Below are 18,830 nucleotides of genomic sequence, written 5' to 3'. Positions count from 1 at the left end.
TAATGACTAATACTCATAACATCTCTTCGGTCTTGGCCTTTACCGCCACTGCTTTTTCCAGTCAACACAGTCCCCGAAGACAAACTCCTGGTTTGAAACATTGGACAGCTACAGAAAGGCAGCCAGACGCATACAGACAGAGCAAGACAAACATTATTTACGAGGATAATTGAACACTGCTGTGCTTGTTCACATCCAGTCCCCACCCTACATAGGGTCTACTGTACACAGTACTATAAACATGATGGAGAGAGAGAGAGAGAGAGAGAGAGAGAGAGAGAGAGAGAATCTTTTTACACATGTGCTGTATGGCTGACAGAAAAACGAAAACATCTGCATCCCTTCACCACCAGCTCCAGGAATTCGCATGCGCACCAACACGGTCAGATCCAGTAAACCTTTTGCACATGCAGTAAACCCCGCTACACAAGCACGTAGAACATATTTTTCATCCCTTGTGGATTGGCTCTTTCTTATCCTCGCCTAATGTGTAATGAAAAGACGTTTGACGAAATAACAAAAAAGCACATGCACGCTCGCTCGCGCGCGCGCGCACACACACACACACACACACACACACACACACACACACACACACACACAGAGGAACAAACACACAGACAGACAAAGGCAGACACAGTGTTTTGGGAAAAGGACATGAAAACAACGAAACGGACCTGCACAGTTTTGTCAAACCAACGATTGCACGAGTTAAAAGCTGTGCCGTCCCCGTGGATCCCGTAATAGGCCTGACTGACGACTTCCCTGTGTTCACCCTCACCATCCGGTGCCCCAGAAGAGGACCTGGAGGAGACTGACCCTCTGGAGGGTTTGTCCAGGCACACCACCACCAGGCAGTTCTCCAGAGCTTCCAGGTTCTGAAGGTTCCCTGGCTCTGGTGTGATGAAAAGAGTAAACGTGAACACCGGTTGGCTGCATACTTCATGTTGTGTTCATCATTGCCCATCACGACATTGCCATCCATCTCATATTTTCTTCTTATTTTGATCCTCCTTCTCCCTTCCATCTTGTTCATAACTCATCAACATTATCAGCAGCAGCAGCAGCATTCTACTATCATATCAAGGAAGAAATCCTGAAATTTGTCAGTGTGATTAAAAAAAACCTAAAAAACTTAGAACTCAACAGATCAAAAATAAAAGAACTGATTTTAGACTTAAGTAAGACCACGTCTGGCCTCAAACCTTTTGTCATAAAAACCAAGTTGAGATCAGTGAAATTAAATTTCTCAGACTGACCAGCCGCTGTGGCGAAGTGGTTAGCGTCACGGACTGACGGCTGGGAGGACGCGGGCTCGAATCCCAGCAGAAGTGGGTTTTTCGGCCCCTGGCCGGCTCCTACCCAGAGTTGAGTGTGCTGAGAGCTTTAATGGGGAGACTGGGACCACACAGTCCAGTGTCATCCACTTCAAGGATGCGTCTGACGAACACTGCAAGTGTCTGTATCTCTCGGGCCTGGTTAACGCAGGCATATCATTATGACAGGAAGCGTAGAGTTCAGCCTTGTCACGCAGTCCCAAACCAAAATGGACCTCCATAGCAACAACCTCATCGCCATCCTCCTCCTCCTTCATCATCATCAATATAAACGAAACAGTCTCAAAGTCTGTGGCCTTTCATGCCCTGCTCTCATGATGACCTCAGTTTCGATGCCCCTCCACTTCTGTCAATGTCTTCAGTGTCGGCAGATTCATGGGGGGCTGTTGTTTGAGGGACGTGGAGGCGGTCTCCACTCTGGGAGGGACGCTCACTCAGTCTGGCTCTCCGACTAAGCTATTATTGTCGTTAGTAGGGGGCTTAGTAGGTGGTGTCCTAAGTACGTTGAATCAGAACAGGCACCACTGAACACCACCGAAGTGACTCAGCAGCAGTGCAGGGTCTCCTCTAGTGTGTGGGCTCCTGCCGACTTAACATCGATGGGTCCCTGCGGACTGCTGTCGATGGAACTGTGACAGACGAACCCGGGTGTGGTCGTGTATGGGGGAATCTAAATGAGCGGCGTGTGAGTAATGCCACTGAAATGGTGCAGATGATGGGGCAGCAACAAAAAAAAAAAAAAAAAAAAAAACCACTCTCGGACTGATCTTTCTAATAATCTGAATGGGAGAAAAATACGGAAAAAAAAATTGTCGAGAAAGCACAATAGCACCTATACTTTCTACGGCGCCTTAAAAATCGTGGTACACTTTCACAGAGCTTTATATTGCATTAATCATCGCTATTACTGATTGTTATGGAAATATTTCTAATCCCGAAATCACAGCTCTAAAACAAAATTGTAAAAACTGCCACCAGGTTATCGGATCGGGTCTTAATGTTATATACCATACGCGACTATTCAGAAAAGCGATTTCAATTAGGATGAATCCCATCCAGCTTTGAGGATTTTTGAGATGCTCCCTCGGATCGTCAGTTTTTAGGACCAAATTCAATCGCTTCGCCTACAGTTTCTTTCCCAAAGTAGTCTCTCGAACCAGCCCAAGGTGTATAAAATAGAACTGTGCAGTGTAAAAAAAGATGAGTGCAATCAGCAGCCATTTTATTGTCATCAACCCCGTCCGTATGTAATGTGTAGCGTATAATATTAGAATGAGAACGCGCGTTTACATGCTTTGGGTGAATGAGTAAGTGAGTGTGTGTGCATGCATGTATGTGTGACCGTGTGTGTGTGTGTGTGTGTGTGTGTGTGTGTGTGTGTGTGTGTGCATGTGTGTGATAGCGGGCACATGTGCTTGCACAGTTATGCATTTGCAGGTGTGTCACAAAATCCTACTGTGTATATATGATTTTCGATTCATGTTTTACCTTTGTTGTAATATCTCCCAATATTCTTAAAGACCCCGGTACACTTGGTAATAAAAACAGATTCTATTCTGTTCTATTCTGTCATCACCATTATCATGATCACCAACGCCACTGCCACCACCAAAACGATGATGATTAAATCAAAAACATATGCACTTTAAAACTGAAAAATACAGGAAACCGTATTCACGCTTACTGATAAGATCACCAGAAAGAAAAATAGGAAAAGAAATAATAAAGAAACCTACATGAGTAGATTCATATCAATAAAACAACAGAAGACGCTAGAAGTCCTATCAAAAACAGCCTAACTACAGCAGGCCACCGATACCGACCAGCGATCAGTCTTTCCCTGGCTTCAGCCCACGCTGACCGGTCGACCGCCGTGAGGACCCCCACCGGAGGTGACCCGGCCGCGTGGCGATCTGCTGCTGACACCACTTTGCACAGCTGTGAGAACAGCTCTCCCTCACTGAGCGTCACGCCGTCCTGCTCCACGTCCACTCTGTAAAACTGCAACACGGCACACTGGGTGTAATCCACTGGTCACTCGATCGTTTACTTAACCCCAATCAACTTGTCAGTCAGTCAGTCAGTCAGTCAGTCAACAAGCCCAGTCAGATAATCACACAAGCAATCAATAAACACGTGTACACAATAATGAGTAGCATATAATCAATTAACCATTCAGCAAGCCAGCCCTTATACCAGATAGGCTACCAACCATTTAAGTAGATAACTGATGAAAAAATAATTAAATTAACAAAAACTGATAAATAAACGATTAAAAAAAGTGCATTGTGCCCCGCTAAAACTGTCTGGCCAACCTCCTGTAATTGGATTGTAGATGACGGGTGCAATAGCATTGTGGTTAAAGCGCTGGACTTTCAATCTGAGGGTCCCGGGTTCGAATCTCGGTAACAGCGCCTGGAGAGTATAGGATCAATATATAGAATAGAATAGAATATGTCTTTATTACAAAGTGTACCGGGGTCACAAGGAATATTGGCGGGAGCGTGGGGGTGGGGGTAGTACATAACAAGGTACGAACATAAATAAAAAATCACACACAAAACACAGTTACAGTAAAAATTAGGATACATACAAGTGCATATCAAGATAAAAACTTGTGCATACTCACACACACACACACACACACACACACACACACACACGTACGCACGCACTCTCTCACACACACACACACACACACACACACACACACACACGTTTGAACAGAAGCCGCATATTACATGTGGATGGGGCTGATGACTAGACCTTCAGGCAGATGGTTGTTGATATAATCGCAGACATGCTTGTTTCTGAACCGCCTTCGTGTGTATACGCAAAAGAAGATCAAATACGCACGTTAAAAGATCCTAAAATCCATGTCAGCGTTCGGTGGGTTATGGAAACAAGAATATACCCAGCATGCACACACCCGAAAACGGAGTGTAGCTTCCTACATGGCGGGGTAAAAACGGTCATACACGTTCAAGCCCATTCGTGTACATACGAGTGAACGTGGGAGTCGCAGCCCACGAACGAAGAACAATGATTGTAGATGTTCTGGTATGGTTGTGTTTGATTCTGTTGTTCTCATTACCTGCTCCCTACAAGCCACAACGATGAAGGCCGGTCTCTGTGTTCCCAGGCTGGTGATCAGCTGGTCAGAGGGGATGCCGGGTCTCCTGTAGCTGGAGAAGATGTTGTAGCTCTGCTGCATGCACAGGGGCCGCGAGTCCTTCAACGTGTCCACGGGGATCGTGCCACTGAGAGAATGATGCGACACATAGCCTGTGTTAAAAACGTGCCGATCATCTGTGTGTGTGTGTGTGTGTGTGTGTGTGTGTGTGTGTGTGTGTGTCTGTCTGTCTGTCTGTCTGTCTGTCTGTCTGTGCGTGCGTGCGTGCGTGCGTGAGCGTGTCTGTGTCTGTGTGTCTGTGACTGTGTGTATTCTTTGCTTTTCGTTTTCCTGACATCAGTGCCAGTGGCGTTATCCACATGCCCCTCATTCCTGGTTCTCCATACCCAGCCACACCCAGGGTCGTCTGCCGCAGTCCCGGTGCTAGCATTTTCCACTGACAGCCAGAAGGCCAAACCACCAGAGGATACCCCTGCACTGCTGATGAGTGACATTAGTGGTGTTCAGCAGTACCTATTTCTGATCAACGCACGCAGGGCACCAGCTTCTATACCCCGGTAGCCTTTTGATGACAATGATAGCTTACTCGCGGAGCCAGACTGAGTGAGCGTCTCCCCGGGGGTTTGGAGTGCCACCACATCCCTCCAGCGACAGTCCCCAAAGAACCTCCCGACACTGATGACTTTGGCAGGTATCCGCCACAAGCATGAAATTATCACCTGTGCAGTGCATGAACGGCTACAATTTTTTTTCAATCGTTGATGAATGATGATGTTGATGGTGGTGGTGGTGGTGATGATGGTGGTGGTGGTGGTGGTGGTGGTGGTGGTGGTGCTTTGGGGGTCCATTCAGGTTTGGAACTACGTGGTAAGGCTGTTTCCTTCGCTTCCTTTCTTACTGTATATCTGCGTCAACCAGGTGCGAGTGACACAAACACCTGCAGTGTTAGATCGAGAAATTCAAGCAACATGGGCGTCTTTTTTTCTGTGTGGTTCCAGTCTTCCTATCGAGCCTATAGCACATGCAACTCCTGGTTTAAACTGGACAAGGGGCGAAAACATTCTGCCTCCGAGGGGCGATAACACGCGTGCTTCACCAGCACGCGACGCTAACCACTTCGCCAATGCGTCTGTGTTTTTTTCAGATTCATGTTTCTCCACGCTGACTGGTATTAAACAAAACCTTATTACAAAACAAGAAAAGGACAATAAAGGTGTAACAATAAAAAGCTCAAACTGTAACTATAACAAATTTTTAATTAAGCCTATGTTCTCTCATTCACCCTCATCCTCCCTTCTGTCCCCCGGTTCCTCTAGTAAGCAGCTGTCCAAAACAAAATTCTCATGTCTGCCACAAGTAACAGCTGGTAGGGCATTTGCGTTCAGATGACAGCACAGGCCTGTAGTCCGTACGAATGACGGAGAGAAAGTCTCTTGGCTTCCGATATTGAAGAATACAAAATTAATGTTCATCTTATCATCACTCCTACAGTGCACATATTCGTTGATTCTTTGGCATCATCAGCAGCATGATTATCATATTTTTGGTGGTGTTGGTAATTGTGGTGGTGGTGATGGCCGTGTTTCGGTGGTGGTGGTTTGATGGTGGTGATGGTGGTAGTTTGGTGCTGGTGGTGTCGCCGTCATCATCCTCGTCATCATCGTCACCGTCGTCCTTGTTATCTTTTTAAGTTAGAGCTGCCATTGTTATGAGTGTGACAGGTAACTGACAACCCCGATGCACCCGCCCATCATTGACCCTTTAACTCAGCTGTCACTCAGCTCACCTGTCCATTTCCTCACCTGTCTATCAAGGATTTGTAGTCCAGCACTGCGCCTATCATCTTGGAGGCGTGTCTGGAACATGGACATTCAGTAACAAAAACTCACATATGTTGATTGATTAACTGGTTATTTGGTTGCCTAAATGATTGTTCAATTGGCTGATTGATTGAGTGAGTGGGTGATTAATGACCAGTCCATGTTCGGCATACCATGCACAAACTGAATCCGGATAACTGTTAGTTTCTTCTTCCTCTACTTCGTTCGTGGGCTGTGGCTCCCACGTTCACTCGTATGGGCTTGTACGCGCATGACCGCTATTACCCCGCCATGTAGGCAGCCATACTCCGTTTTCGGGGGTTTGCATGCTGGGTATGTTCTTGTTTCCATAACCCACTAAACACTGACATGGATTAGAGGATCTTCTGGGTGCGTATTTGATCTTCTGCTAGCGTATACACACGAAGTAGGGGTTCAGGCACAAGCAGGTCTGCACATATGTTGATCTGGGAGATCGGAAAAATCTCCATCAGGCGCCGTTACTGAGATTCCAACCAGGGACCCTCAGATTGAAAGTCCAACGCTTTAAACACTCGGCTATTGCGCCCGACACTCGGCTTATATCACAGATTGACATAAGTTTACATTTGGGCCAACAGCAAAGTGAGATCTGTATTATCAATGGTTTCTCCAGTCAGTGGGAAACCGTTTACAGCTTAGTCTTTTTCATTAATCCTTTTAATCCTGAATATGCTAAACAGAATATACGGACAATACAGAACAAATACATGGTTGCCTCGGTGGTTATTTGACTTGACATGAAAGAATAATGAGGCTAGGAGATTAAATGATTAAACAAAGAGAAGTAACTCTCCATACACAAGGTACACAACTTCAAGTCAATGCTGCTCATGCTACCCATTCAGCTAGCAAATAGGTACTTTGGAACAAACACAGCTACTTCCTCAAAAGGACTATTGTCTGTATATTCTGCACAGACACACACATGCACACGCATGCACACACGCACACACACACACACACACACTCTCTCTCTCTCTCTCTCTCTCTCTCTCTCTCTTACCGCAACTGCTGTTCTCGATTTGTGAAGTGTTTTTTGGTCATGAACGATGCTGTGTTGACATTCACATGCAGCGGATTGCGAGGTTTAAGATACATGTCATCCAGCCACCAGTCAAGGGCCTGAAGTAAGAAAACAATGCAAAATACAGTAGTTCCTAACACAGTGATAGCAACGTTCCTGGTAGATATCGCTCTTCAGGATCACAACAGATGAAGCTGTGGAACACAGACGTATGAAGGCTGTCGACTTTTTCATTGAGGTAATTTGCGCTCTAAGATGTTCCCGTGCGCACACGCACGCACGCACACACGTAAACGCATACATGCACGCGCACACACACACACACACACACACACTTACCCAGTTGTCTGTTTCACTCCGTCGTTGCAGCAGATAGTACTGCAGTTTATCTCCCCAGCCCCCAGGGGTCATGAACTGTTGCACATGCTGTTTGGTCACGTGCAACTCGTGCGGGCTGATGACAGTGCTGAGCACAGTCAGGTATTTGTTCATCGTGTCCTTCACCTCGGGCACTGGCAGCTTGGGCAGTGGCTTGTACAAGAAACAAATGAAATCAATAAAAGAGTGAATGTACGAAGAAATGGAGAATCTGTCAGATGAGTCCTATGTTGCATTCATTTGAATGCATAACATTAGGGCAGTTGGCTGTTTAAATTCGAAACAAACATTTTGTCCATGAATGAATGAATAAATGACTAAAGAAGTATGTGATTATCGTGTGTGTTCTTTACTGGAAGCAACAGAGTTTGCTTAACGGTTTCTGTGTGGGATATAAAATAACTTTAAACATTCTATTAAAAAAAAAGAAGATAATTATTGATGTTTTGCAATGTTACACAGATAAATGACAGATAACATGGCGATAAACAGAAGAAAAAATACTCTATGTGTGTGTGTGTGTGTGTGTGCTCTTTGAGTATAGTCGCCACCATCAGTTTCGCAAGCCCGTCAGTTGCACCAGATGGGGCTTGAGCCCCATGAGAAGAAATTCTTGGAATTTGGCATTCGCTCATCTTTGGCACTGATAAACTGATTCTGAGACTGTTATTCTTCTATGCTGAGTGGCAAGAAGTTATCTCCAGTGTGTTAATATGCACAGGAACACCATATGCTAACTGAATGGTCTCACTGTCAAAGTTTTGTTATCTGTTCGAGAGTACTCTTGGTGCGGAGAAATAAACCTCTTGTCTGTAAGAATTTTGATTGTACAAAATAAATGGCTAGATGTAGCATAGTTTGGGTGTCCTTGCTATGATTGCTTACCTGTTATCTGAAAGAAATTCAGTCTGCTCCTTGCTTTAATGACAGTTAATTAAATGGCAAGTCACAATGGATACCAGCGAATACTACCAAAGAGTCTCAGAAGCAGTCCATGATCTCTGTTGGTTAGCATGGCGACCTACTGTTGACAAGCTCCCTGTGGATAGCTGGCATTAGAACTAAGACAAAGTCTGGGAGGGGGAGAAATCAGGATGACAACTGTAAAAGTTGATGCCACTGAGATGGCGTGATAAAAAAGGGGGGGGGGGGCAAATAAGAGAACTAAGGAAATAAAGAGGTACTCACTCTCACACCTCGCGCGCACACAGACGTGTCATCATGATTCCACGTGCTCTTCACACCAAGATGCTGGCTGCAGGTGCTGCTGCTCCTGCTGATGCCCCACGCTCTCTGAGCAAAGGGATTGGGCTCGCGGCGCGGCTGTTTCCTCTTGATGAATGCTGGAAACAGAGCTGCGCAGCTCACACTGCGAGATACCTGTGTGCAGGAAAAAGCGAAAGACACCGACGATGTCAACGTGGTGTATGGCAGAACAGTTAACAGGTGTCCTTTCACATTCCAGCTCTGTGGGAGTCTGAGAGTCTGCATTGTAGCTGTGCTGTCTTCGGATCAAGGAGAAAACAGTTCTGAAGGCAATCTGCAAAACATGCATGGCATGGTGCAGAAACAAATGATTAGGCCAGAATTTTAAAATGAAAACCGGGAAAGAAATAGGAAGAAACGAATAATATTGAGAGAATATGAAAACCAGAGTCGGATGCACAAACAGATAAGACAGATAAAGGAATAACGGAATTTGTGCCTAGGTACATAAAAATCTCTCATATATATATGTATATATATATATATATATATATGTGTGTGTGTGTGTGTGTGTGTGTGTGTGTGTACTAAAAATTGAAATATATATATATATATATACATGTAGCCGACCGAGTGGTTATTCAAGGGTACGGTACAAAAGAACTAACTAAATGATGATTTACTGTATTAAAGCATAGACAAGAATTCCCGCGCAAAGGCCAGGAACATATAGAGGCCAGTCACAAATGGGTTTTTTCTATTGTTTTATTTACAATAGTTATGGAGAGAAGATATAAAAGAGAAGAAATATAAAGAGAAGAAGATATAAAAAGAGAAGAGAATAGAAGAAGAAGACTAAGAAGAGAAGACATAAACTAAAGGAGAAGAACAAAAGAAGACTAAAAGAGAAGACCTAAGAGAAGACTAAGAAGAGAAGACTAAGAAGAGAAAACAGTGCCTGGAATGACACAAACAAATGTCATTAGCACATGTCGGCACAAGTGAATAGTAAGCATATGTATACATATTACATGAAAAGACTACCACTTGGTAATGCATATGTGTGAAGACCAATCACTGACATCAAATGACATTTCTAATACATTTAAATAGTGCAGTTAAAGTGATTGAAGCTATGCTGATTTAGTGAAAGTACACTGACAGTATAGATTAGGTAAAGCTTATACTGTGTCAAAGTGACTCAAATAAATCAGTTTATCATGTAGCACTATACTGGAGTAAGCCGTATAGGAGAGGGCATGATAACTAAATTACAATTAACAGACTGATACATATCAGGTGGTTTTAACCAATAACTGATATTAATCCAACACTATCTTGTAATCATGACAGAATACTACACACATCTTAGAGTACTGAGAATCAGTGAAACACTAACCTTCATCAGTGACAGCAAATGAGAAAGAACGCGTCATATGCACTCACTAGACTATTCTAGAACAAACTATCAGTGTCCAGAGACAAATGGAGCACTGCTCCAAGCATATGACGACATATCATAGCCGAGCTGTGACTAACATGTCAAAGCAATAACTGAATATACTCATATGAACACAAGCACTGTGTCGAACAATACAATTTACAAATCAACACATTCTACACACTAGTACTTACAGCATAAACAGAAATGATATGAAAGATAACATAATAGCACTGTTTTGGCTTAGCAAGAATAAAACAACATGAAACACGAGTATTGGCATCATGATGGTTCTTGCTGCAGTGTCACTGTCCTGGCTTATAAATATTTTTATCATCACCAGTCTTTGTTTGCAAAATATTCATCATCAGTCTCCTCACACAGTCAGTGGTGCCCTGGATGCCAGGCGTGTGGATCGCCTAGGGGTGGGAGCTGGTAGTAGTGGAGGCAGCTCTGGTGCAGCTTGCAGGGTTGATGTCCTCGGTCGCGGCATGGGCCTGGTCAGCCACACACCACTGTCACTGTCAGTGTCAGAGTCTGATGACTTACTGTTCTTGTGGTGCAGTGGGACCGGGTGAGTTGGCGTGTCTGGTGGTTGTTGGTGGCGCCTCTGCTGCGTGGGGCTGACTACAGGTGGGGACATCTGTGGGACGACAGCATCAGGTGTGGTGCTGTGGTGCCTCCATCTACGTCAGCGTCTCCTGCGTCACTGGTTTGGAGCTGGAGTAGCTGGCAGCAGCCCAGGTTGCCCAGTGTGTGTGGTAGGAACACACTGGTTGTGGGCTGGAACTGGCAGCTGGTGGTCAGCCTTCTGTCGCCTGGCCCTCAGGTAGCGTTGCTTGTCAGGGTGGTTGCGGATGAAGCGCCTGACAGCTGGCTGAAGGCCTCTGGCGAAAGCGTCGCGGAGTATGGTTGCTGGCACCTGCATCACTCCATCTTCAGGCTTGTTGACTTTGGTCCACAGGTACCAAAGATGTTATGCATAGTCGGTCACCATCTCCTTGGGCTGCTGCTGTCTGTTGAAGAACGCAGTGGCAAGGTCTGTGGTATCTTACTGATCTCCCCAGTTCTCCTCAAGAACTACAAGGAACTTGGCTGGGGTGTCCACTTCTGTTGTTGGCAGCCTGACGATCTCCTGGCAAACTCTGCCGGCAAGGGCTGAGATCAGCCAGAGAGAGGCTGCTGCGTCATCCAGGGGCTGTAGCTGGAGAATCAGTCTGGCCTCGCTGATGAAGTCGTTGATCTCACTGCCGCTTTCCTCACCAGATAGCGTCGGGAGTTTGAGCAGGAAGTCGGTTGAAGCCATCTTAATGTGGGCGACGTTTCTTTTCGTGGACTTGATGTACCTGCTGCACTGTCTTCTCTCTTCTCTTATGTTAGAACTATCCCTATGTGACTGTTAGTGTAACCTCTTGTCCTTGTATGATCCTAGCTCACAGGGCCAAGTATGTGATAAAGTAAGCTTGGCTAGGAGCTGTGATTTATTAAAAGATATTTAAAGAATAGCACATCCTTGCTCACAGCGCCAAGTTGTAACAAAGTACAACTTGGTGGTAAAGGGCTGTGGTTTAGGGATGGATTGAATTTTGATAAAAGAATTGAAACATTAAAGGGGATAATTTTCGATCAATCTTATGATGGATCTCTATCCTGTCGGCGACGCCACTTTTGTAGCCAAACCGAGTGGTTATTCAAGGGTACGGCACAAAAGACTTAACTATATATGATGATTTACTGTATTAAAGGATAGTCAAGAATTCCCGCGCACAGGCCAGCTGGCCACTTTTGTAGCCGTGTTACTGGAACCGAGTGGTTCCAATAGGGTATGGATGGTACAAAAAAACTAACTAAATGATTTATATGATAAAAGGATAGATAAGAATTCCCGTGCACAGGCCAGGAACATATAGAGGCCAGTCACAAATGGGTTTTTCTATTGTTTTATTTACAATAGATATGAGATGAGAAGAAGACATAAACTAAAGGAGAAGAACAGAAGAAGACTAGAAGAGAAGACAGTGCAGCAATACGTAGCGAGGTGTCAGCCGTTGTGAGAACACACACGACACACACTCACACACTGCTTGCGACGCAGCAAGAGAGAGAGAGAGAGAGAGTAGCTCTGGTCAGATGACTGACCAGGTATGAAGTGACCACTCATTACTCACTGTGCCAATTTATGCAAGTTAAGCAGACTACAAAGACAATCGCGTGGGCTGTGAAGCAGATTGGCACTGATCTGGCCAAATCTGCCAACAACTGTGTTTCTTACAAGGTGTTCAGTGACAAATTTCTAAATGATTCCTGAACTGATTTACGTCGGATATGTTGCAAACGAAAGAGCTTAACTCCTACTTTCTAATGAGTATAAAATGAAGTGTTGATTATTTAAGATTAATTTATAATCTTAATTTAAGTCACCTGAACAGGGTCAGTTTTAACGAGCTCATCGCTGAAAATTACAAACTGCGTTAAATCAGTAGGCCAACATAAATGGAATACACTTAAAGATGGAATTGCGACGATTCTGCCAGTATATAATACTTGTAGTTTACTGATCTGACAAAAGATATATTAATTAAATACGGTGGACCAGAAACACAGATTCCAGCTCAGCCAATAGCATACCGTGATGCTGGTCGAGGAGTAGGCAGTCTGGCGAGAACAAAATGATGTAAGCCGCTTGGCGTTCAAACTGGGAGTGACGTCACACATTTTCTGCGCACGGGTTAGTTGCGAAAACTGTCGTCTGCTAATACAGCTTGTGCGTGAATCATTATCTGAAGCCTAAGAGTGCTGTCTGAAGCAGGATGAAGCTAAGCGATTGGCTACATACATACATACACACACACATACACACACACACACACATATATATATATATATATAGGGTTGTCTGTTCGTCCGTAAGTCTATGCACATTTTTATGTAATTGCGGGGGCTGGGGGGGGTCCCTTTTCATCCATAACACGTACACAAAACTGCCTCTCTTTCATTGCTTCCATGCACATTGCGCCAATTTATTTTATTGGGTGTAACGTGGACTGATGTCAGTTAAAGCTAATAAATCCCGTATGAAGATTCCAATTGTTCCTGATATGCATAGTTGTAGATCCGCAGTTAAAATTTGTTACTGGATTCATATAATTCAACCTAATCAATCAAACTATATGAAAATGTTTAATAGCTTCTGATAAATAGAATTGTATCAGATCTACAACAAGGCACGGTGCGGTATCAGCGTTTCGATGGTTGTTCATCTTTAACCCCTAGACTTCTGACGAGTATGCTCGTCAGTGAAGAGCTGATGCCTGAGGTAATAGTGAGGTTACAAGTTAGCATGCCAGTCACTATTCGTGGAGATGCATAACTTTTGTTCAGTAAAATCGTACACCACTTAAAAGCACACTAGAAGTAGTTTTTGTATTTCAAATTCGTGCCGCATTGATTTAATTTCAAACATCAGCAGTCAAGAGGTGAAAAACCGCTGTGGTGAAGTGGTTTGCGTCACTATAACTACTCAGGGGAGCTGGGCTTGAACCTCTCCCATTGTGGAGTTCTTCGGCCCGGCTGGGTCCCAGTTGAGTGTTCTGTGGAGTTAAATTTGGAATACTGGGACGGGACCACATAGACGACCGTCATCCTCACAAGGATGCGTCTTTCGGAGCATTGCTCAGATTTCGCGGTTAACAAAGGTGGGTGCTTTCCTCTCTCTGGCCTCCTTGGCTCATGTTATGAACAAGCCCTGTCCAATGGTCTCAAGCCTCAACGGATCTCCGTAACACCATCGTCCTTACCTCCATCCTCACAATAAAATAAATTCTTCCAAGGTTCCATAGGTTCGACTACACCTTCAATTCTAGGACCGAGGTGAATTCGTGTCGGAGTTTTCCACCGGTAGTAGCTGGCCTCGTGACGACACTGGGGGCAATGGATCGGTAGCCTAGTAGTTATACGCCCGACTAAGAAGTTAGGGTCCACGGGGTTCCAGTCCGACACACAGACCTTTTTTTTTTTTTTACTCACGTCTCAACCCACTCCACTCCATTAGACCTTGAGTGGTGGTTTGGTGATAGTCTTTCGGATGAGACGATAAACCGTGTGCAGCATGCACTTAGTGCACGTAAAAGAACCAATGGCAACATGAGGGCTGCCCCTGGTAACATTTTGTAGCAAAATCTACTTTGGTAGTAAAACAAATACTTTCAGACAAAAAGAGGGGGAAATGTGGATGGACTGGTAATACTGAGACTGCGACAGAGCTAGCGAGTTTGTGGCTGTGGACGCACGACAGAATACCACCAAAACGATGCGAAAGCAGTGCACGGTCTCCTCTGTCCCCTATTATATTGTAGCACTTTCAAAACAGATTTCTTTGCGTGAAATTCGGGCTGCTCACCTCGGGCAAAGCGCAATGCCACAGTGCGGTGCTACCGTTTTTTCTCTGGAAATATATATGATTTTCGATTAAAGTGAAATTTTCTACAGCAGTTTTAAGAGGGACAACCCTTTTGTTGTTATATATATGTTCTTTTACGTGCGCCAAGAGTATGCTGCGCATTGGCCTTTGGTTCATCGTCTCATCCGAATGATAGCATACTGGCCACTCTAACACAGAACGGAATACGGAACGAACCAAAAAATAAGACAGATAAAGATCCTTCTCGTTTCCGCACTCACTCACCTCTCATTCCACACACCAAGACCAAACATAAATTTACAGTTTACATCCGGATCTCTTCCCAAATCCCTGCGTGCTTTATAAACACTAAAACACAAAAACACAACACACAACAATGAACAGTGAGCCACATGAACGAAGACCTGACTTACTATGTTGCTGTGCTGCAGACCTCGGGCCGTGTTCAAGAGACCATCGTGCCGGCAGGTAAATGGATACCTGCAGGCAAATCTACCCAAAGCAAGGCAAGCTGCCCGAAGGTAAGCAGTGTCCAGTCTACCCGCGGGTCCCCAAACCTAAATTTGCCCTTCCTACCTGCCAAGGTTGACTGCCCACAAAGCAGAAGTAAATAAGGCGGGTACTTTTGTAGCGTTGTTTGGTGGGGAGGGGGGGGGGGTGCAGGGGGGGGGGGGGGACAGGCGTGCTTTGTGGATAGCCTGGGTTTTGCTAACTCTCTGCATAATGCTCTGGACTGCAGTGCAGTGAGAAGTAAAAAGAACATTGTGCGCAGAAGGGAATCACTTGTGTAAACAAAGTGTCTATGTTTTAACCCGGTGTTCGGTTGTCTGTGTGTGCGTCTGTGTCTGTGTGTCTGTGTGTCCGTGGTAAACTTTAACATTGACGTTTTCTCTGCAAATACTTTGTCAGTTGACACCAAATTAGGCATAAAAATAGAACAAATTCAGTTCTTTCCAGTCATCTTGTTTAAAACAATATTGCACCTCTGGGATGGGCACAAATTTTTTTTTTTTAAATGAAGCCTAATTATATACAAACTGCATTTACTGTTATATTTAGATTTTTTGTATTCTCTAAACTTGGCACTTTGATCTGATATTCTGACCCAACAACAAGAGCAGTCATTATTATCATTTTTTTTGGTTTAAACAGGAACTTCTTTTGCTAAGCATGGAAGTTTTATTTATTTTGCAAACGTTTTGGTGCAGATAGTAAAAAAGGGAAATTATTCTGTAATTAATGCTAGGGGACTTAATTTGCTTTAAACTGATCTTTCTCATCTTAAACATTACATTTTGAACTTATACTCAGTACATAAAAAGCTTGGAGTCTTGAAGGCCTGGCCTCTCTAGTGTTTTATGGACACTGGGTTAGCTGCCTGAGTGCACCGTGCTGTCTTGAATACGAAGTTAAGTTAACCCGTTGGTCCCTGCCATGTCAAAGGTAACTTGCCTTAAGGCAAAATGAAGTCTGTCTTGAATACGGCCCCTCAAAGAGCGCTGCGCTGTCTTCCGCCTCCGACTCGTGGCGCCAACTTTGCGGCGCGTTGTCCCGTAGAATCTAGTGTTGCAGTCCTCTGCCACAGTCCCCACGTTGCAGCCTTCCACTGTAGCCACGGTCTGCTCGTCTTCTAAGTTCTTGAATCCCGTCGCAGTCTTCTAGAAAAAAAAAAGTGTCTCCTTCCACTGTCTTCTCTTCAGAAAGTGCCTTCATAAATCCTTTCCTCAAGTCGTCAGGTCTTCAGCCCAGCTGAACCGTATATGTCCCTGGCTTCTTTTGCTTCTTTTGCCCAGAGCAAACGCAACAGTCTTTTTCTGCCTAAACGGTGTTGGCCAACCAGAGCATCGTTCACCGTAATCACACGACTCGACTGTACATGCAGTGTGTGGCTCAAGGAATAGGGTAGGTAGGCCTAATCGCGACTGATGCTCAGCATGTGTATTGTACAGACAACAGGTTGTGTGATCGTCAAAAGTAGCTCCTGCTTTTAAAGGCTTTCTCCGATTGGTTGCACCAGGAAAAGTTCGTCTACTCCTACTTTTTCAACGTTTTTTCAACGGTTGAAATAGCATGGGTCTCTGACGGTAAATGAGAATGGGCAAGTCTAATTGCGAACGATGGGTTTGGGTACATGTAGACAATTAAAACAGAAGCCGGTCTTGAACTCATTACAATAGACATAACATATAATTGGAACATCGCACCAGACTATTGTATTGTTGGTTTTGATTACACACACACACTCACACAAACACATACACACACACACGCGCGCGTGCGCGCGCGCACGCATATATAAACACACACACCTCCCACACCACATACAAACACACCCTTTTGAGAGCCTTCAGTGACTGTGCAGCATCGTTCACGAATAGACTCACGTCAAAATATCCTACAATCAAAGCAAACGACACTATTTTGGAGATTCCTGTCAAAACTGAGGTTCTGATCTGTCACCAATATGCTTTCTTAAATTCTTCTAGCACTGGTTATGCACAATTCATTTAACATATCCAATCAAATCAGCTATTCTAAACTGTGCTAAGTTCGAGTTCCACTACTTGCTTTCCTTGATTTTAGGATTTTGAAAGCAGGTTTGTGAACTTGGTCGGCAGTGGTTCCTGGAAATGGATATTCATTGAGATATCGGAATGAGGTCTAAGCAGACATTAAATTGTGAAATGTGTGGTTCGTCCGTCGGGATCGACGAGGACCATCTAGTCATCCTGGGGGTGGGTGGGATGGGCTCTGTGGGTGCGCAGATGACTGGTCAGGCCAATCTGCGCCCGGAAGGTTCTGACGCAGTGTGGACAGGGGATGGTGGCGGCTGTCGGGAACTTGCTGGCACTGCTTTTCCTGGCCTGTCTGCGTTGCTCTGCTGCAGCGATTCTGTTGGCCGCACAGGATTTGGCGCCTTTGTGGACAGCTGAACGCCACTTTGGTCTGTCCATTGCATTCAGCTCCCATGTGTCGTGGCTGATGTTGAAGGCCTTCAGAGAAGCTTTCAGAGTATCTTTGAAGCGCTTCTTTTGGCTTCCATGGGAGCGCTTGCCATGTTGGAGCTCGCCGTACAGCAGTTTCTTGGGGAGCCGGTGGTCTGGAATGCGAACTACATGGCCTGCCCAGCGGACCTGGGCCTGCATCAAGATGGTGTAGATGCTGGGCAAGTTTGCACGAGTGAGCACCTCTGTGTCAGGGATCTTCTCTTGCCACTTTATGCCGAGAAGTTTTCTGAGGCTGGTGGTGTGGAAGTGGTTCAGGCGAGGTGTTTGTAGACCGTCCATGATTCACATCCATAGAGCAGTGTGGTGAGAACTATGGCCTTGTATACTTTGAGCTTCGTCTCCAGGGTGATGCCTCTCCTGTTCCAAACGTTCTTATGGAGTCTGCCGAAGGCAGCGCTGGCTTAGGCGAGTCTGGCATTCACCTCGTCGTCGCTGACAACTGTGCGAGAGAATGTACAGGTATGTGAACTTGTCCACCGCGTTCAGTCGTTGCCCGTTGATGAAGATGTTTGGTTCAACGTAAGGCTTTCCTGGAGCTGGCTGGTGCATCACCTCAGTCTTCTTTGTGCTGATTGTGAGGCCAAAGTTGTCACAGGCAGCAGAGAACCTGTCGACGCTGTGTTGCATGTCAGCTTCGGAGGCAGCGTTGAGAGCGCAGTCATCAGCAAACAGGAAGTCGTTGACGGTGTCTGTCCTCACCTTGGTTTTAGCTTGAAGCCTCCTGAGGTTGAAGAGTGAGCCATCTGTGCGGTACCTGATGCCTATGCCTACGTCAGCGTCTCTGAAGGCATCTGTCAGCATGGCTGAAAACATGAGACTGAACAGGGTGGGGGCAAGCGTGGGAACACACCCTTGCTTGACTCCGTTGGAGACAGGGAATGGTTCTGAAGTCTCTCCGTTGTCTTGGACTCGGGCTAGCATCCCATCGTGTAGTTAGAACGCTTCGAAGTGGGGCGGTACATGAGCCGTTCGCAATTACACGCTGTTCGCAGTTAGGCATACCTTACCCTACATGAAACAT

At 45.2% G+C, this 18,830-nt stretch overlaps 1 protein-coding gene across 1 annotated transcript; it reads right to left on the bottom strand.

The window, feature by feature from the left end:
• Window positions 1-39: 39 nt before the first annotated feature.
• Window positions 40-14,023, bottom strand: LOC143289869 (choline O-acetyltransferase-like). Its single transcript, XM_076599112.1, has 11 exons — window positions 13,902-14,023; window positions 11,155-11,268; window positions 10,931-11,067; window positions 8,923-9,077; window positions 7,696-7,887; window positions 7,336-7,454; window positions 6,273-6,326; window positions 4,432-4,597; window positions 3,161-3,338; window positions 678-895; window positions 40-87 (listed from the first exon to the last, which is right to left on the bottom strand). Exons 1-11 carry the CDS (start codon window positions 14,021-14,023, stop codon window positions 40-42), a joined length of 1,503 nt encoding a protein of 500 aa, XP_076455227.1.
• Window positions 14,024-18,830: the final 4,807 nt, after the last annotated feature.

This window comes from Babylonia areolata, chromosome 1 (assembly GCF_041734735.1).
Source record: "Babylonia areolata isolate BAREFJ2019XMU chromosome 1, ASM4173473v1, whole genome shotgun sequence".
Lineage (NCBI taxonomy): Eukaryota > Metazoa > Mollusca > Gastropoda > Neogastropoda > Buccinidae > Babylonia > Babylonia areolata.
This window is presented reverse-complemented; position numbering and strand designations above follow the sequence as displayed.

Coding starts and splice junctions, on each gene's coding strand:
- LOC143289869 (XM_076599112.1), bottom strand. CDS start 14,023: ATGACGGTCGTCTATGTGGTCCCGTCCCAGTATTCCAAATTTAACTCC. Junction 9,078..10,930: donor CCCACTGCACCACAAGAACA/GTAAGTCATCAG, acceptor CTCTGTTTCCAG/CATTCATCAAGAGGAAACAG. Junction 6,327..7,335: donor AATCGAGAACAGCAGTTGCG/GTAAGAGAGAGA, acceptor TCCATGTTCCAG/ACACGCCTCCAAGATGATAG.